At 42.7% G+C, this 18,768-nt stretch overlaps 1 protein-coding gene and 1 non-coding gene across 2 annotated transcripts in view; both read right to left on the reverse strand.

Moving 5' to 3' along the window:
• PTH2R (parathyroid hormone 2 receptor) overlaps nucleotides 1-18,768 on the reverse strand; it is a 1,009,699-nt gene that overhangs the window by 583,705 nt on the left and 407,226 nt on the right. Inside the window, exons 6-7 of the mRNA XM_073633425.1 lie at nucleotides 6,392-6,578; nucleotides 1,323-1,476 (exon numbers count right to left, since the gene is read on the reverse strand). Of these exons, the coding sequence (XP_073489526.1) occupies nucleotides 1,323-1,476; nucleotides 6,392-6,578 (341 nt within the window). The remainder of the gene's footprint in view (nucleotides 1-1,322; nucleotides 1,477-6,391; nucleotides 6,579-18,768) is intronic.
• LOC141101913 (U6 spliceosomal RNA) lies at nucleotides 8,406-8,512 on the reverse strand. Its single transcript, XR_012235048.1, has one exon. It is a non-coding gene; the product is annotated as a U6 spliceosomal RNA (small nuclear RNA).

The following is an 18,768-nucleotide window of genomic DNA, read 5'->3' on the forward strand; positions in this document are numbered from 1 at the left end:
TAGCAAGAGTTTAGCAAGTCATTTTCAAACTTGCAGCACAATTACTTGCTTTCTGGGGCGAACTTTGTCTTTAATAAGGATACTTCCTGCAATCTCAGGAAACACAATTTTCCTAATTCCTATTTAAAGTAGAACTATAGGCAAAACTTTTTTTTCATTTTGGATAGAGTAAAGGAGGATTATAAACTCTCCAATTTTTTTCCAGACATCAAAATGTGTCACATTTCAGAGATTTCCCTTCACTTCCTGTCCCATAGCCAAACAGCAAGTGAGAAGAAATCCCAGCCAATAAGGTAATCCCTTGGGGACCCACAGGGCATCAGAACTAGTGTCCCCATTGGAAGATTTCCCCACTATTACACTTCTAGAGACAACACAAAATTTGAGATTTTCTTTTACTTTCACTTTCAATGATAATGGTAAACAGGACAAATAGAGAGGATGAATCTCCTTAACAGGGGCACAGACAGCAATAAAAACTGACAGGTGTTCTAATCCCTCTCCCCTCTATCCATAACTACAAAAAAAAAAAAAAAGTTTTGCCTTCAGTTATACTTTAATATCCCCTTGTTGTATTAAAGTTGGTTACACAATTGGCTGCACTTCTAAAAGAAAAAAAAACAAAAACGCACTGTACTCCCTTATATCGCTTGTTTCAGGATTGTGAGTTACTTCTTCAAAAATGCCTAAAATCCCTTTCCAAAGTTCCTATCATGATAATTATCTCTTAATTGTTTCTTATAAAGAAAAATGTAGCAAGTGACAGGGAAAGGGAAATAATATATGTTGAAATTGCTTTCTTTGGATTCCAGAAAACTCACAATAAAATACAATGATTCCCAACATGATGCACCCAGCATGGGATTTTAAAAATGTCAACATCAAATATAAAATGTGACAAGACACATAGGCATAGAAAATATAGGCAGGAAAATTACTTCTCATCCAATATACACATCATGGTAAAGTTTAGAATGTCATTCAACAGCCTACATATGAAATAACTCCTTTGAGCCACATCATCAAAAACAATTACATTTGCAGTTACATAGCATTTCAAATAGTAGTATGAGAATTTCAAACAGAGTAATTGATACACAAACTATAGATACAAACAGACTTAATTCCATAACTGCAGCCAGCAGCATCAGAAGCATGCACAGTTGGCAATAGTTTGGGTCAGAATTGAAAAAAAGACACCTTGTACACTGCAGCTCTTGTCAGTGATAAGTTATTTTGGCTGCAAAATGGTTCAATTACTGTGACCTTCTGCACTGAACTGTATTGATTTTGTCATATGAATAAAAAGAAAGTTGACTTACCCCATCCTATGAGCGTGAAGCCCCATAAGTATTTAGTGTCTGAAAAGAATGCTACAAATATCAAGCTGTGCAGATAAAGTCCTTCAACGAGTATCCAGTAGTAATTGGTTGCCAAGAAATAGATGAACAGTACAACAGAAATTTTACATCCAACCTACAAAGAAATCCAGAGATATTTTTTTATCTTTGACTGTACTAAATGGAAAAAAATAAAAAGCATGTAAAAAGATAAATATGATAGATAAATATAATATACTATCAGTTAACTGATTCTTTTTTAAATGTGCTTATGCTATCCTCTAGTAATTTAATAGCCCAGTGTCACACCCAACCACAAAATGTCAGGCTACTTTCAAACTGGGGCTTGTGGGCATCGGCGGTTAAGTGGCGCTATATTTAGCGCCACTTTAGCGTTGTTTTAGTGGTGCTATTTGGCCGCTAGCAGTCTTAACCCCCCCCAGTGGCCGAAAGAGTGCTAAAACCGCTATGCCGGCGGTTTAGAGGCGCTGCCCCATTGTTTTCAATGAGAAGGTGCGCTTTAGGAGTGGTGAATACACCTCTCCTATAGCGCTGCAAAGATGCGGCTTGCAGGACTTTTTGTACCGTCCTGCAAGTGCACCGCTCCAGTGTAACAGCCCTCGGGCTTTTACACTGGAGACATGGGAGAGGCTCTTTACAGGTGCTATGCAGGTGCTATTTTTAGCGCTGTAGCGCCTGTAAAGCTCCTCAGTGTGAAAGTGCTCTTACTCACAAAGCAAAATGTTCAGCCAAAAAGTATGATTCCTCATGATGCCCGTTGTTCTCACTTCAAGCTTACTATATAGCACCTGGATCAGCCCAAAAGGTTGTATGTTTAATACAGGGACTGTGCACTCCTACCATGCCCACACAAAATATAAACAAATACACAAATCCCACACTATCCACAATGAACATGTTGTTCACCCCAATGCATAGAACATGATGAAGAAATGTACATAAAACATAGAATTTACGTTAGGGTCAGGACAAGAATGTGACAGATAGGTAGCTGTCCCGAGTGCAGCGTTTTACTGTATATGGTGGGATCACTGCATGGTGATCTGCACACTCTGTGCCATCTTTTGCCTGGTGAAGAGGCCACCTGTAATGTTTGTTTTCACTGCATGAGATGAGCTTTGGATAGGGGGTGCAAAAGTTGAATAGGAGGGTTGCTTTTTTAGGGGGTTTGCTGAGAAAAGGTTTTTACTGTGGAAGATTTAAGCTGGGTGGCGGTAGGGGGGAGGAGGGCAGCACAGTGCATAGAGTTCAGAGATCAAGAGTTTGTAATGCATTATGCAGCAGTGGGGATTTCATAATGTATGGTGCACACTATATACTTCTGAGTGCCGTTCTCTGTATGCTGTGTTATATGTTACTTACCCCTTAATGTTGAATGTTACATATTCACTTATGCTGGAATGAACTCCTGAGTGCTGCACAATGTATGGTGGGATGTAAATTACATATTCCTGAACCTTGCACTCTGCATTCTAGGCTGCACATTGCATAGTACTTGCCACTGCACTCTGCATGTTGAGCTCATGATGCTTTTAAGACCACCTTGGCTCCGAGAGTCTCATCTCCCACTGATGGGGCTCTGCTTATAAGAGAAGTGTGGAAGCATATACAGTATGTGTATATATATATATATTGTACACACACAGTATCTCACAAAAGTGAGTACACCCCCACATTTTTGTATATATTTTATTATATCTTTTCATATGACAACACTGAAGAAATGACACTTTGCTACAATGTAAAGTAGTGAGTGTACAGCTTGTATAACAGTGTAAATTTGCTGTTCCCTCAAAATAACTCAACACACTGCATTAATGTCTAAACCACTGGCAACAAAAGTGAATACACCCAAGTGAAAATGTCCAAACTGGGACAAAAGTGTCAATATTGTGTGGCCACCATTATTTTCCAGCACTGCATTAACCCTCTTGGGCATGGAGTTCATCAGAGCTTCACAGGTTGCCACTGGAGTCCTTTTCCACTCCTCCATGACGACATCACGGATCTGGTGGATGTTAGAGACCTTGCGCTCCTCCACCTTCCATTTGAGAATGCCCTGCAGATGCTCAAAAATGCCTGGCCAGGGTTTAGGCCTGGAAACATGCTTGGCCAGATTATCCCCTTTACCCTCAGCTTCTTTAGCAAGGCAGTGGTCTTCTTGGAGGTGTGTTTGGGGCAGTTATGTTGGAATACTGCCCTGTGGCCCAGGCTCCGAAGGCAGGGAATCGTGCTCTGCTTCAGTATGTCACAGTACATGTTGACATTCATGGTTACCTCAATAAACTGAATCTCCCCAGTGCTGGCAGCACTCATGCAGCCCCAGACCCTGACACTCCCACCACCATGCTTGACTGTAGGCAAGACACACTTGTCTTTTGTACTTCTCACCTGGTTGATGGTTCCAGTAATCCATGTCCATAGTCTGCTTGTCTTCAGCAAACTGTTTGTGGGCTTTCTTATGCATCATCTTTAGAAGAGGCTTCCTTCTGGGATGACAGCCATGCAGACCAATTTGATGCAGCGTGTGGCGTATGGTCTGAGCACTGACAGGCTGACCCCCACCCCTTCAACCTCTGCAGCAATGCTGGCAGCACTCATACATCTATTTCCCAAAGACAACCTCTGGATATGACGCTGAGTATGTGCACTCAACTTCTTTGGTCGACCATGGCGAGGTCTGTTCTGAGTGGAACCTGTCCTGTTAAACTGCTGTATGGTCTTGGCCAACATGCTGCAGCTCAGTTTCAGGGTCTTGGCAATCTTCTTATAGCTTAGGCAATCTTTATGTAGAGCAACAATTCTTCTTTTCAGATCCTCAGAGTTCTTTGCCATGAGGTGCCATGTTACCTGCCCTATGCCATCCCAATAGATGAAGCACCTAAATAATGCCTTACCTTATAATATACTGGTTTATGCACATAGGGGATGCCCTGCAAGATCTGACAACATTTCAAGTTTCTGAGTGCATGAAATATTTTCATGCATTTAACTGGGGACCTTTCTCACCTTTCTTAATTTTCATTCTCCTATGGCATGCTTGCTGGGGCCATGGCTATTGCCTCAGCTTTGACCTCCCACTTTCTCCTCTCCTTTCCGAAAAGATGTATATTCAGCTGGGATACTGCGATGATTACATCACTATCTTGTAGTAGACTGCTTGTTGTCCCGTTTAGGACTGCTCTGTAATCACTTATACTTAATAAGTTCTATGGTCCCAGCATGCACTTTCATTTCATAAGATCAGCATTGTAATAGCAAAACAAACAAGAGTTACTATTGACAATTAGACATGTGAAATTTGTTTCGTTCTGAATTTGTTTAACGAATTTCAACAAATTCGTAAATATCTGAATTACCGAAAACCAGTTTAACAAATTTTTCAGAATATTCGTAAATTAGAATATTCGAAAATTCCGAATTTATCACATTTTTTTAAGGATTTTCTAAAATTCGAAAATCTGAAAATTCGGAACTACGAAAATTCGAAAATCTATAATAATAACTAACAATAACTTAACTATCACTAACTAATAAATTATAGCTATTGGAATTTCCTTTCAAATTTGTCTGTTAGGGAACGTAATGAATACAAATTTATCTGAAGTTACAAATTTTCCAAAATAACGAATGTCGTATCTAAACGAATGGAACGTAATGAATTAATAATAATAAACAATAATACTAAAAACGTTTTATTATTATTATTATTATTATTATTAATAATTTGTTCCGTTCCATTTGTTTAGATGCTACATTTGTTATTTTCAGATAATTCGTAACTTTGTATAAATTTGTATTTGTTACATTCACGAATAGCCAAATTAGAAAGGAAATTCCAATACCTATAATTTAATAGTTATTAGTTAGTTAGTTATTATTTTGAATATCCGTATTTTGGATTTTCAAATTTTCGAATGTATAAATTACGACTTTACGGATTTCGAATTTACAAATTCACGAATTTTCGAACTTCCGAAATTTTGAATTTCCGGATTGCGGATTTTTGGATTTACAAATTTACAGATTTTGAATTTATGAATTTACGACTTTCCGGATTTTTCGGACAAATGAAACCAAAATGAAAACAAACACATTTTTCAGCAGTGCGTATGTCTATTGACAATCCAATATAAGCTTATGTGAAAAATCCCCTTTCATGTGGTGAGCGCTGCCTATCTGCTGGCCTTCTCTTTCAACATCTTTCTGGATTCCCTGTATGCTATGAAGCTTCTTCCTTGATGTTCACATTTGTTTTCTAAGGACTACATATCCCATGGTACTTTTCTGCCCGCAAGCAGTCATTCCTGTACTGACTTCCCCTCTTGAAACAGTTCTTCACAGCACCTCTATAGTTCAGAGTTTGGGATTTGTGAATTTTGTGACACAGCAGTGCATACAAACAAGACATAGTGAATACTTGTCACAGAAGTCAAGGAAGTAAATGTGTGGAATTCCTCACGTTTACAGACTTCAGGATAATTCAGGCTAAAAGGAGTAGGCTAGAAATAATTGACATTTAATGTGAAAAATATATTGATTTTAAACTTTGACTATAAATAAACTTTATTATTGTGTATTACTCTATACTGTATTCTGTTTCCTTTACCCAATAAACTATTATTTGAGACAAACAAAAAAAATAGATTGGAGTTGTTTCACAATTTTGCATGGGGAGACTGGAGGCCTTCAACTGCCACTGAGTTGTGCTGAGCTTCCAGTGTGTCCTTGCCCACCGGCAGAGGGGCAGTCTGGCTTCCACATAAATTTGCAAATGTGTGCAGCCAAAATCTCTGTTTTAATGCAAATTGGTAGCCTGTGTAGTTTTTATTTGTTTTGTTTTTTGTATTGTCTTTTGCTGGCTAGCTGGTAAGTGTAGCTTCTCATTCTACTAAAAATATGTTCCCTTTCTGTCCTGAAATGTAACCCTTCTCTGCTCTATCCAAAATAAATGGAATGTTTTGACTGGAGTTAGGCTTTACGCATATGTGTGAAGATATAGAAACCATTAAAATTTGTCATTGACTTACATATTGTGATTTATCCAGAACAGGAGCAACCATAATGCTTCTAAGGTCACCCATGAGCATTGCATCTAATTCCTTTACTCCTATATGAGTATGAACCACTTTGTCCTTGATGAAGATACTGGCAGCTCTCATCATAAAGGAAACAAACAGATGCATGTGGATGTAGTTTCTGGTACAGTGCAATCTCCTGTGAAAATATATATTTACATCATTGTAAAGTCAAGTACATTTGTAAAAAAAAAAAAAATACACAATATAACCTTAGAATAAGCCATAGTGGAAACTGTTCTGGAATGAACTCACTTTCACTAATGTTGATGCTGAAGTACATTCTCCGTTGTGTAAAAGCCTACACACCTGGTGGGTTTTTAAGAGGCCCACTTCATCAGGGCTTACAAATGCTTATATCAAGATCTCATTCTGTTGAGCATCTTTAAGAACTTATGAACATAAGTACTATATCTTTAGCCACTAGAATCAAGCCACTGTCTTTGTTTTTTTGAAAAGCTGCCTAGAAAAAGCTAGTACACCAGACAAAACACCCAACCCGGACCCTCACCTGAACCTGCAGTGAAATGCAACCTCTTAAGACAATATCAGTGCACTGAAACTGCACTTGGAAAACTGAATTATTTTATTCCCTGGTTTCCCATGCTTGGATCTGAACAAAGTGTTATGACTAAAAATAAATTACGTTATAGAAACGCTGCAGGAAATCACTGTATTTAGTGTTACCAAATATAAAAGAAATTAGTATGGTTGATTTGTTTAAAGCTGAGCGTAGGTAACTATTTTTTCCTACAAAGAAAACAAAATTAACCTGCTCTCAGTGTCATGCAACAAGCAAGACTGCAGCTATCATTATATCAGATATGTGTGAACTAAGAAAACAAAAAAGGTGCGCTGTCTCATTATCATTAAAGTGGCAAATGTGCTTACATATTTATGAACCAACTAACAACTAATAAATAATAAAATACTTATTCATTGATTACTATCTAATTCCATCCCACTATTGCCGTGAAGGGTTACCAAGGACAACACCTCTGAGTGAAGGATCACCACCACCAACAGAGAGCGCTTACCAAAACGGTAACCCCCACATTATAAAAGGTTAATACATAGTTCTCCACTAATCCTCAGCACAGTGCCAATCATTGGATGGCACCAAATCACCTCCACTCTCCACAGTCTCAGCCACAAGGAAAGTTCCAGTGATACTGTAATGTCCAGTGTGGTGGTAACCCAGGAGTGAGGGAGAACTGCAGTGCCTTGACTCTGAATGTGGAGTGAGCTCAGTCAGGCTCCCACTCCCTGCTCTCCAGACTGCAGCCTTCAGCTGAGGAAGGAGTGATTTGACTGCTGTCCCACGGATTAGTGGAGAACTAAACTGTGATAACCTCTTAAAATGTGGAGGTTAAATTTTTGGTAAGCGCTCTCTGTTGGTGGTGGTGATCCTTCACTCGGAGGTGTTGTCCTTGGCAACCCTTCACAGCAACAGTGGAATGGCATTGGATGGACTTTTTGTTCTTATTTATGGACATTTATGACGTTTGTATGTTATATCAAATGACAGGCACAAGAACACTTTACTGATATATGAGTTATTGCACATAGCACTTTATTTGGCTGATTAGTTATTGCACAATAAACATTTTATGATTTATCAGATGTTAGTTGGTTTATGATATTTAAGCACATTTGGCACTTTATTTGAAGATTTAAAGAGACAGTGCACCTTTTTTATTTTCTTAGCCTAAAAATCTTTCTTACCTACTGCTATAGGCCACATAAATTTGTTTCCAATAAATCACATTTATTGAGTGAATAAAGCATAACAGAAAGTTACACAAACAGAAATTAACAACTTAAGTGCAACCATGATACAGTTAAGTCCAATGAGCGGGGGTTCACAGCTAGTTAATGGCACCATCCACATAGACATTCTTTTAACAAAAATAATCTCAATAATATCAACAATATCAATTGTGACATCAGCACCAAATGCTAAAAGAAAAATATGGAACGCTTCATAAATTTGCATGTCATCCTTGTGCAGGGGCCATGCTCATCTTCTCTGTATCATTCAAATTTTAGTATATGTCCTGCCGAAGCGAGGGCTGGCCACATATGGCAGATGTAAACCCCCACATACACCCAGTGAAGAGAACAGCCTCAGATGATACACAGGGATGAAACAAATCTCCCTACATAAGTTTTACATGTATATCTGGTGTCTTCATCTTTATATATTCTTTATAAAATGTGCATCGTGTTACAGATTTTCTTTTCCTGTTCAACACTGGGAGTGGATTGTTGGCATACAGCCAAGACAGCTGATTGGAGGAAAGGCACACACCCCCTCTCCTCATTGGCAAAGGAAGGGAGTAATGTGCAGAGCTCTGCTCTGAATCGAGCAGCACTCTGCTAATCTATTTATAGCAACCTCCCAAGACAAACATTAGGCTGCTTTTATCTCCCATCTCGGAGAACTTGTCAGAAGTTATCAGGCTGTTAACAGAGCTACAAGACAGAAATAACACACAAGACTCAGTGCTTTGGAGAGGGATAAGAAAACACTACAGATATATGTGCCCAGCTCAAATTTCATGAATTGGGTTTACACCTACTTTAACTGTCATGAAGAATGCCCCACCTCTTGCAGGCATGAGATGCCCAATCCTCTTCACATTTCTGAACGCTGTGGGAGTTAATTCTTTCAGGTCTAATGTTCCAGAAGTTCCTGACAGCAGTCCACTCACTCCTCCACTTTCCTCCACTGAAAAATTCCATTTATTTAAATTATTGTATCACTCCCAAAAGAACCGCTGGCAATTTGCCCAAGTCCTTTCAAAGTGGATTGCCCCGAACACGCTCACAGACACTCTGCTTTTCAAAAACTAGTATAAGGGTGTTCTTTTGTTGTTTTAATTTTTTGTGAGTAACTGGGATAGGGTTAAGGAATTTAAGTGGGATACTCCAAAAACAGAACTATGTATAGACTACAGACAATAAACTCCTTTCTTAAAAAAGCTGAAGCAGAAGTCCTTGCTTATAGCCAACTGTGGACTTTACTTTGTAGTGGAAATAGTTAAATGCAGACTTCCTTCTTTAGAGCAGAGTCCCTTCACATAGAATCAGATAGACTGAGCTCTTCAGGGCACCAGCCAATGCCCCCTTTAGACAAACACACAGCTGACTCTTTAGCACAAGAGGGGAGACAGCAGCCTAAAAGTTTCTAATATCTCTCTCAGCAGTCTGTACTCACACAATGTCCAGGGACAGCTGGTTGCCTTCTTCCAACTTTCAAGCGACTCCTTTCCCCAGTGATACCACACTAGATCTTCAGCAGACAGCCACTCAGTCAGCTCTCTGTAACTTCAGCATCCAGGCCTTCAGGTCACCCACTTGAGGCCTCACAAACAGCATGCACATAGCAGCATTGTCCTGGAGGGCATCAATCCCTCCAGGCTGGACTGATCCTCTGCAGGAAAACACCCAGAAGCTCAGTGTCCCCGAGTATTTACACAGACTCCCAGCAGCCTTCAGGGTCCTGATCCTGTATAAATATTCATACTGCTATTTGCACCATTTGTATCAAATGTTCACAATAACTGGTATTTGCTTTGAAAAATCATTTTAAATGCCCTCTCATTCTCATAAAAATCCACCATAAATCAAGAACATCCCCTGTAAACCAGAACATTTATGAGATTGATGAAGGTTTAACCTTTGAACCAGTGTTGAAACCTACACTTAAACCCCTCAACCAAAAATAACACATTGGGATACTGTAAAATATATATTACATTTATTGGACAGAAAAATGGGGAACATGGTATCAATAGATAACTGTAGGGATTCTGTTCAATAATCTATTTAAAATAGCAATAAAGAAATACATCAGTGCCCTTAGATATTATAGAGGGTGACCCACCGCAATAATAGAGTACACAAAATCAATATTTTCTTTTGAGAATCATACCAATGAAATTAAATGTTGTTAATTAATGGTTTGAGAGTAAAACAGTTCCATTGGCTAACTTATGCAAGAACTGTTAAACAGTCATTTTACACATTCAGCTAGAGCTAAAATTAGTCATCCTTAAAGTGTTTTGCTGCAATCTTTTTTATAAATGTCTAATCACTGTGAGTCTCAGGGGTGCCAGTCAACTTAAAATCCATAAGGCTAATTTTTACTTAACGGGGAGTTGACCCAGAACAATAATTAGAGTAAGCGAGATCAATGTTTTCTATTAAGTCTCATACCAATGAATTGAAATGTCATTTATTAATGTTCTGAATAGTAGAACACAGTTACATTGGTTAGGTATGTACAATTCTGTAAGAACTTTTGAACAGTTATTTGATTAATTCACCTAGGGCTAAGGCTTGGTCATTCTTAAAGTATCCTACTGAAATTTCTTTGCAAATGTCTTTTCATTGTAAGTCCCAGGGGTTTCAGTCAATTTAAAATCCATAAGGCTAATTTATACTCAATGGGGGGGTACTTAAAATACATAACTTCAACAATAAAAGCAGAGAACAACATGGGGTACTTATGTTAAGAGTTCCCTATCAAGAAGAAAATAAAAATGTCAAGGAAAATTGGTTCACATAAATAGCTCATTACTCAAACTGTCAAATAACTGACTGACCTTTTCTAAAAAAAGCATAATAATATTAGAAGCTTGTATAAGGTGAAAATAAATATACCAAGGAAGTAGATAAATTACTGCAGATTAGGGATGAGCCGAATACCCCCCGGTTCGGTTCGCATCAGAACATTTGAATGGACCGAAAGTTCGCATGAACTTTCTAACCCCGTTAAAGTCTATGGGACTCGAACGTGAAAAATCAAAAGTGCGAATTTTAAAGGCTAATATGCAAGTTATTGTCCTAAAAAGGGTTTGGAGACCTGGGTCCTTCCCCAGGGGACATGTATCAATGCAAAAAAAGTTTTAAAAAGGCCATTTTTCCGGGAGCAGTGATTTTAATGATGCTTAAAGTGATAAAATAAAAGTGAAATATTCCTTTAAATATCATGCCTGGGGGGTGTCTATAGTATGCCTGTAAAGTGGCACATGTTTCCCGTGTTTAAATTAGTCCCTGCTCAAAAAGTCATTTCTAAAGGTAAAAAAGTAATTTAAAATTGCTTGCGGCATTAATGTCTTGTCTGGTCCCGGCAATATGGATGAAAATCATTGAGAACCCCCCTCAGCCCATTACCAGCCCCGTTGGGTCTTGTATGGATATTAAGGGGAACCCCGCACCCAAATTAAAAAAAGGAAGGGCGTGGGGCCCCCTGGCCCTATATACTCTGAACAGCAGTATACAGGTGACGCAAACAAGACAGGGACTATAGGTTTGTTCTTGTACATTTTTTATGTGTAGCTCCAGCCAAAAAATCTATTTTTAAGCTTTTTGGAAAACATAGGGAAGGGTTATCACCCCTGAAACATTTGTATTGCTGTCTGTGCATCTGTTCAGAAGATTTCACCGCATTTTCTGTCCCAATAACAATTGGATTTTGAAAATTTGGGGGTTTTAGTGAAATAAGGAACTCTTATAGGAAAGAATTTCCCTTCCTAGGGGTAGATTTCCTCTCACTTCCTGTTGTCTCCTTTCGTTTGCAAGTAGGAGTCGTTTGTAAGCTGGATGTTTGAAAGTAGGGGCCTGTCCTATATACTCTGCATAAATTTGGGCCTTAGGTGTTGGTGTTGCCACAACACTGTAAGCCCTCACAGTTACTCTTGGTGGGTGCAAGAACGGGCCCTGCTGTGAAATATTAGATCAAGAATAGTAATAACATGGCCCTGTTGAACAGGGTCAGAAAAATTGGGTCTTTGGTGGTGGCCGGTGTGGTGGTGTTGCCACAACACTGTAAGGCCTCACAGTTACTCTTGGTGGGCGCACAAACGGGCCCTGCTGCGAAATGTTAGATCAAGAATTTAAATTACATGCCCCTGTTAAACAGGGGCTGAAGAATCGGACCTAAGGCACTGGTGCTGGTGCCACAACACTGCAACCCCTCACAGATACTCTATTTGGAATGCAGGAATGAGCCCTGCTGCAAAGTATTGCATCAAAAATTGTAATTACATGCCCCTGTTAAACAGGGGCTGAAAAATTGGGCCTTAGGCACTGGTGCTGGTGCCACAACACTACAACCCCTCACAGATACTCTAGTTGGAGAGCAGGAAAGAGCCCTGCTGCAAAGTATTGCATCAAAAATTTTAATAACACGCCCCTGTTAAACAGGGGCAGAAAAATTGGGCCTTAGGCACTGGTGCTAGTACCACAACACTGCAACCCTTCACAGATACTCTAGTTGGAGTGCAGGAATGAGCCCTGCTGCAAAGTATTGCATCAAAAATTGTAATTACACGCCCCTGTTAAACAGGGGCAGAAAAATTGGGCCTTAGCCACTGGTGGCGATGCCCAGAACCAAAAATGTTCTTACAAGCTATCAGCATGAACACTGAGGAGGAAGAGGATTGTCACTCAGCGTAACAGGATAGTCACTCAGCATCAGCATAGGCAGTCTTGAAGGGATCTCACATTAAAAAAAAAATATTCGGTTACATCAGCATCAGGTGCTTGGTAGCTGGTGATCCAAGACTGATTCATTTTTATGAAGGTCAGCCGATCGACCGATTCGGAGGACAGGCGCACCCTGTGATCGGTTACAAAGCCTCCAGCAGCACTGAATGTGCGTTCCGAAAGAACGCTGGATGCAGGACAGGCCAGTAGCTCAATTGCATACTGCGAAAGCTCTGGCCAGTGATCCATCCTCAAGACCCAGTAACCCAGAGGATTTTCAGTGGGAAAGGTGTCCAAGTCTGATCTTGCCCCTAGGTATTCCTGCACCATGTGAATCAGACGCTGGCGATGGTTGCTGGAACCAATCATACTTTGGGGCTGTGGACTAAAAAATTGTCTGAATGCATCGGTCAGACGGCCTCCTTCTCCACCGCTCCTTCTGTGACTGACCGAAGCCTCAGCAACACGTTGTCCAGGAGGACCAGGAAATTGTAACCTCCCAGGCTCTGGAAACGCGTTGCACAAACCTTTCTGCAAGGCCTCCCGAAGATGTTTCATCCTCTGCTCCCTCTGCAACGGCAAGATAAGCTCCGCAACCTTACCCTTGTAACGTGTATCAAGGAGGGTTGCCAGCCAGTAATGATCCCTCTCCTTGATACCACGAATACGAGGATCCTTCTGCAGGCTTTGCAGGATCAGGGAGGCCATGCAGGGTAGGTTTGCTGAGGCATTCGGTCCGGAGTCCTCTGGGTCACTAAGGATGACATGATCCGCAGCCACCTCCTCCCAGCCACGTACAAGTCCACGGGTTTCTTCAGACTGTAAATGATCCCTTGAAGACTGCTCCTGATGCTGAGTGCTAGGCCCCACCTCCATGCTGACACAATCCTTCTCCTCCTCCTCCTCTTCTTGTGTGATCGGCGGGCACGCAGGAACACTGTCTGGATAAAGGGGGCCTTGAGAGGTAAGGAAGTCCTGCTCTTCCTGCCTCTGTTCTGCCTCAAGTGCCCTGTCCATTATTCCATGCAGCGTGTGCTCCAATAGATGGACAAGAGGGACAGTGTCACTGATGCATGCACTGTCATTGCTCACCATCCTCGTGGCCTCCTCAAATGGTGACAGGACAGTTCATGCATCCCTGATCATGGCCCATTGGCGAGGGGAAAAAACCAAGCTCCCCTGACCCTGTCCTGGTGCCATATTCGCATAGGTACTCATTGATGGCCCTCTGCTGCATGTGCAGCCACTGCAGCATGGCCAACGTTGAGTTCCAGATGGTGGGCATGTCACAGAGGAGGGAGTTCTTGGGCAGGTTAAGTTCCTTTTGGAGGTCTGGCATTATATGACCGGCGGAAATGCACACAGACTTTCCTGGCCTGCCTCAGGACATCCTGTAAGCTCGGGTACCTGCCCAAGAACCGCCGCACCACCAAGTTAAGGACGTGAGCCAAACAGGGCATATGGGTCAGTTGTCCCTGTCAGAGGGCAGAGAGGAGGTTGGTGCCATTGTTGCAAACCACCATTCCTGGCTTAAGCTGGTGTGGCGCCAACCACCTCTGAACCTGCCCCTGCAGAGCTGACAGAATCTCTGCCCCAGTGTGGCTCCTGTCCCCCAAGCACACCAGCTCAAGCACTGCATGGCATCTTTTTGCCTGCGTAGTTACACACTGTGCCCAGGATACAGTACACTGATTGAAAATACTGCAGCTGCCTGCTTAAGGTATTATTAGAAAGAGAACACCAGCAATTGTCTGCAGTTAACTTTAGTTGCACACTGTGCACAGGATACAGTACACTGACTGAAAATACTGCAGCTGCCTGCCTGAGGTATTATTAGAAAGAGAACTCCAGCAATTGTCTGCAGTTAACTTTAGTTGCACACTGCACAGGATACAGTACACTGACTGAAAATATTTCAGCTGCTTGCCTGTAAGTATATTAGAAAGAGAACACCAGCAATTGTCTGCAGTTAGCTTTAGTTGCACACTGCACAGGATAGAGTACACTGACTGAAAATACTTCAGCTGCCTGCTTGTAAGTATATTAGGGTGAGAACACCAGCAATTGGCTGCAGTTAGCTTTAGTTGCACACTGTGCACAGGATACAGTACACTGACTGAAAATACTGCAGCTGTCTGCCTGTAAGTGTATTAGGAAGCGAAGACCAGCAATTGTCTGTAGTTAGCTTTAGTTGCACACTGTGCACAGGATACAGTACACTGACTGAAAATACTGCAGCTGCTTGCCTGTAAGTATATTAGGAGGAGAACACCAGCAATTGTCTGCAGTTAGCTTTAGATGCACACTGCACAGGATACAGCACACTGACTGTAAATACTTCAGCTGCCTGCCTGTAAGTATATTAGGAAGAGAACACCAGCAATTGGCTGCAGTTAGCTTTAGTTGCACACTGTGCGCAGGATACAGTACACTGACTGAAAATACTGCAGCTGCCTGCCTGTAAGTATATTAGGAAGAGAACACCAGCAATTGTCTGCAGTTAGCGTTAGTTGCACACTGCGCAGGATACAGTACACTGACTGAAAATACTGCAGCTGCCTGCCTGTAAGTATATTAGGAAGAGAACACCAGCAATTGTCTGCAGTTAGCTTTAGTTGCACACTGCACAGGATACAGTACACTGACTGTAAATACTTCAGCTGCCTGCCTGTAAGTATATTGGGAAGAGAACACCAGCAATTGGCTGCAGTTAGCGTTAGTTGCACACTGTGCGCAGGATACAGTACACTGACTGAAAATACTGCAGCTGCCTGCCTGAGGTATTATTAGAAAGAGAACACCAGCAATTGTCTGCAGTTAGCTTTAGTTACACACTGCATAGGATACAATATACTGACGGAAAATACTGCAGCTGCCTGCATGAGGTATTATTAGAAAGAGAACACCAGTAATTGGCTGCAGTTAGCTTTACTTGCACACTGTGCACAGGATATAGTACACTGACTGAAAATACTGCAGCTGCCTGCCTGAGGTATTATTAGAAAGAGAACACCAGTAATTGTCTACAGTTAGCTTTAGTTGCACACTGCACAGGATACAGTACACTGACTGAAAATACTGCAGCTGCCTGTCTGAGGTATTATTAGAAAGAGAACACCAGCAATTGTCTGCAGTTAGCTTTAGTTGTACACTGCACAGGATACAGTACACTGACTGAAAATACTGCAGCTGCCTGCCTGTAAGTATATTAGGCAGAGAATAACAGGAACAGATCTAGCTAAACTGAATACAGTGTATATATATATATATATATGTAGCGCTGGTAGATTTACAATCTACCGCAGATTAGGTAAATTGTGTGTTAGGAAGGTTAAAAGTTTGCCTCTGTTCCAGCTTGGCTGATGTTGTGTGTGCTTCCGTGCTGACCGGTGGGTGTCGCTGTTACCATTAGTCAGTGTTGAAAGGGCAACGTGTCGAAGTGTATAGATGCTCCTCTGTCTTGGAGGCAAGCTCGGTGGAGGTGGTCCTCCGAGTTGCATTCTGGGCAAGGGTATTTATGGGACAGACGCCAAGTTCTAGGGTTCGTTTGCAGCCACCTGCTGGCCCTCTTGGCCGACAGGTATGCGTTAAGGAGCTACCTCGTGGTCCTCCGATCGGGAGGCCCAGGATGCTACGGTGCAGGGGTGGGTCCAGAGGCTTGTCTGGGGCCTACCACCGCGGCCGAGGAATGGTCCTGAGCTGTCGGTCCTGTGTGACGAAGCTGGACGGCTGAGGAGATCCCAGGGGAGGACCCTTCTTGGAGAGATCACGCAGCGTGCTGATCTATAGAGGGGGCTGGTGACTCGGTCGGAGGACGTATCCAAAAGAAGTAACCATACAGCATAGTGTGGCCAGTTTGGCTTAAAGCTTCAGGCACCAGAGCTACCTCGTGGTCCTCCGATCGGGAGGCCCACGATGCTACGGCACAGGGGTGGGTCCAGAGGCTTGTCTGGGGCCTACCACCGCGGCCGAGGAATGGTCCTGAGCTGTCGGTCCTGTGTGACGAAGCTGGACGGCTGAGGAGATCCCAGGGGAGGACCCTTCTTGGAGAGATCATGCAGCGTGCTGGTCTATAGAGGGGGCTGGTGACTCGGTCAGAGGACGTATCCAAAAGAAGTAACCATACAGCATAGTGTGGCCGGTTTGGCTTAAAGCTTCAGGCACCAGAGCTACCTCGTGGCCCTCCGATCGGGAGGCCCACGATGCTACGGTGCAGGGGTGGGTCCAGAGGCTTGTCTGGGGCCTACCACCACGGCCGAGGAATGGTCCTGGGCTGTCGGTCCTGTGTGACGAAGCTGGACGGCTGAGGAGATCCTAGGGGAGGACCCTTCTTGGAGAGATCACGCAGCATGCTGGTCTATAGAGGGGGCTGGTGACTCGGTCAGAGGACGTATCCAAAAGAAGTAACCATACAGCATAGTGTGGCCGGTTCGGCTTAAAGCTTCAGGCACTGTGACTGACTGTTCACTGCAGAAGATCTGATACATCCTGTGGCAGAGGATTGTGCAGATTTACCCCCCCAAATAAGTCTGTGGCAGAGACTTTAGATTTGTGTTTTGCGTACTGGCTGCTAGACCGGTGAGAGAGGCCTATCCAGATGAGCAAAGAGTGCGTCCCATGAGGGGAACGCATTCCACATAATTATCTGAAATCTATCGGGACATTTGTCGCTAAGATTTTGCAAGAAGATATTTAAGTTTCTCCTGAGAGTTTCCTTTTCCATCTCTTTCCTGCTACTTCCTAAAGTTTGACTGTTTATTAAAGCATTGAAAACGTACATGTGCTACATGTGGGGGCATCGTCAGGGATTTGTTGACCGACAATTGTTGAAACCCAGTGGACTGTTTTACCGGGAGTTTACAGAGAGAGCTGGACTTTGGAGAAAAATCTTTTCAGGAAGAGGAAAGGTTAAACTGCAGCACTTTGCTTTTAAGTGCATAGACGCTGGGCACCAGAAGAGGCCCGGGAGCTACATGACTGAAAGAACAAGTTGGAGGAGTTACCCTACTTGCTACCGCGTGGGATGCATGTAGTGTGCTTGGCGCCAGAGGAGAAGAGAAGCCTCATGATCGTGCTGAAAAGATCAGAGTGTGGCCATGTCTTTCCGGTGTTACAATCGGTTGTGGGACCCAGAGTGTTCCCTGCAAGCACCATGATGAATACTGTGCAATCTGGAACTCTGCTCACGGATACTGGAGTTTGAATGAAACCGCAGGGGAAGTTTGTCCTGTATACCTCGGGAGATGTTGATGGACTGGGCATGACCTGCCATTGTTGTGGAGGAGCATCTTCGTCCATTCGGCCGATGTCCGGAGTGTGGAGAGTACTTGTTTGTAGTGGAGCCACCTACTATGCCACCCCGTGCCTATCGGATGGATTGGGTGACAGGTATCCCTACAGTGGAAGCTGCTAACGCTACAGAGAGAGAGCAACGGGCCGCCACTTCGCCTGTTGCTACCAACAATGTTTCGGAAAGAGACGCTGCTGCTGCCGTCTCATCAGGAGACATTACTTTGATTCCTGAGTCCACTACACCTGTTCCTGTGGTGCCTACTCAGAAAAATGTGGGCTATGTGAAGGATTCTCGCGGCCGTGGTCGAGGCCTACCCCAGAGGTTACCTGAGCCGGAGCTACCAGAGTCTACGTCTGGAACGGGTAAGCCACTGTTGGGGACTGTAAATAGGTATTTGCCAGCAGAGGAATTGAGAGACTCGGAAATAGAATCCATGTCGGATCTTTCCGGGGATGATGACTTGTTCGAAACCATGTCGCAAGAGCTATTGTGGTCACAAGGCGAGGATGTTGCCTCCACAATGGCCCTTCCTGAATGGACT

The sequence above is a fragment of the Aquarana catesbeiana genome, linkage group LG06 (assembly GCF_042186555.1).
Source record: "Aquarana catesbeiana isolate 2022-GZ linkage group LG06, ASM4218655v1, whole genome shotgun sequence".
Taxonomy (NCBI): Eukaryota; Metazoa; Chordata; class Amphibia; order Anura; family Ranidae; genus Aquarana; species Aquarana catesbeiana.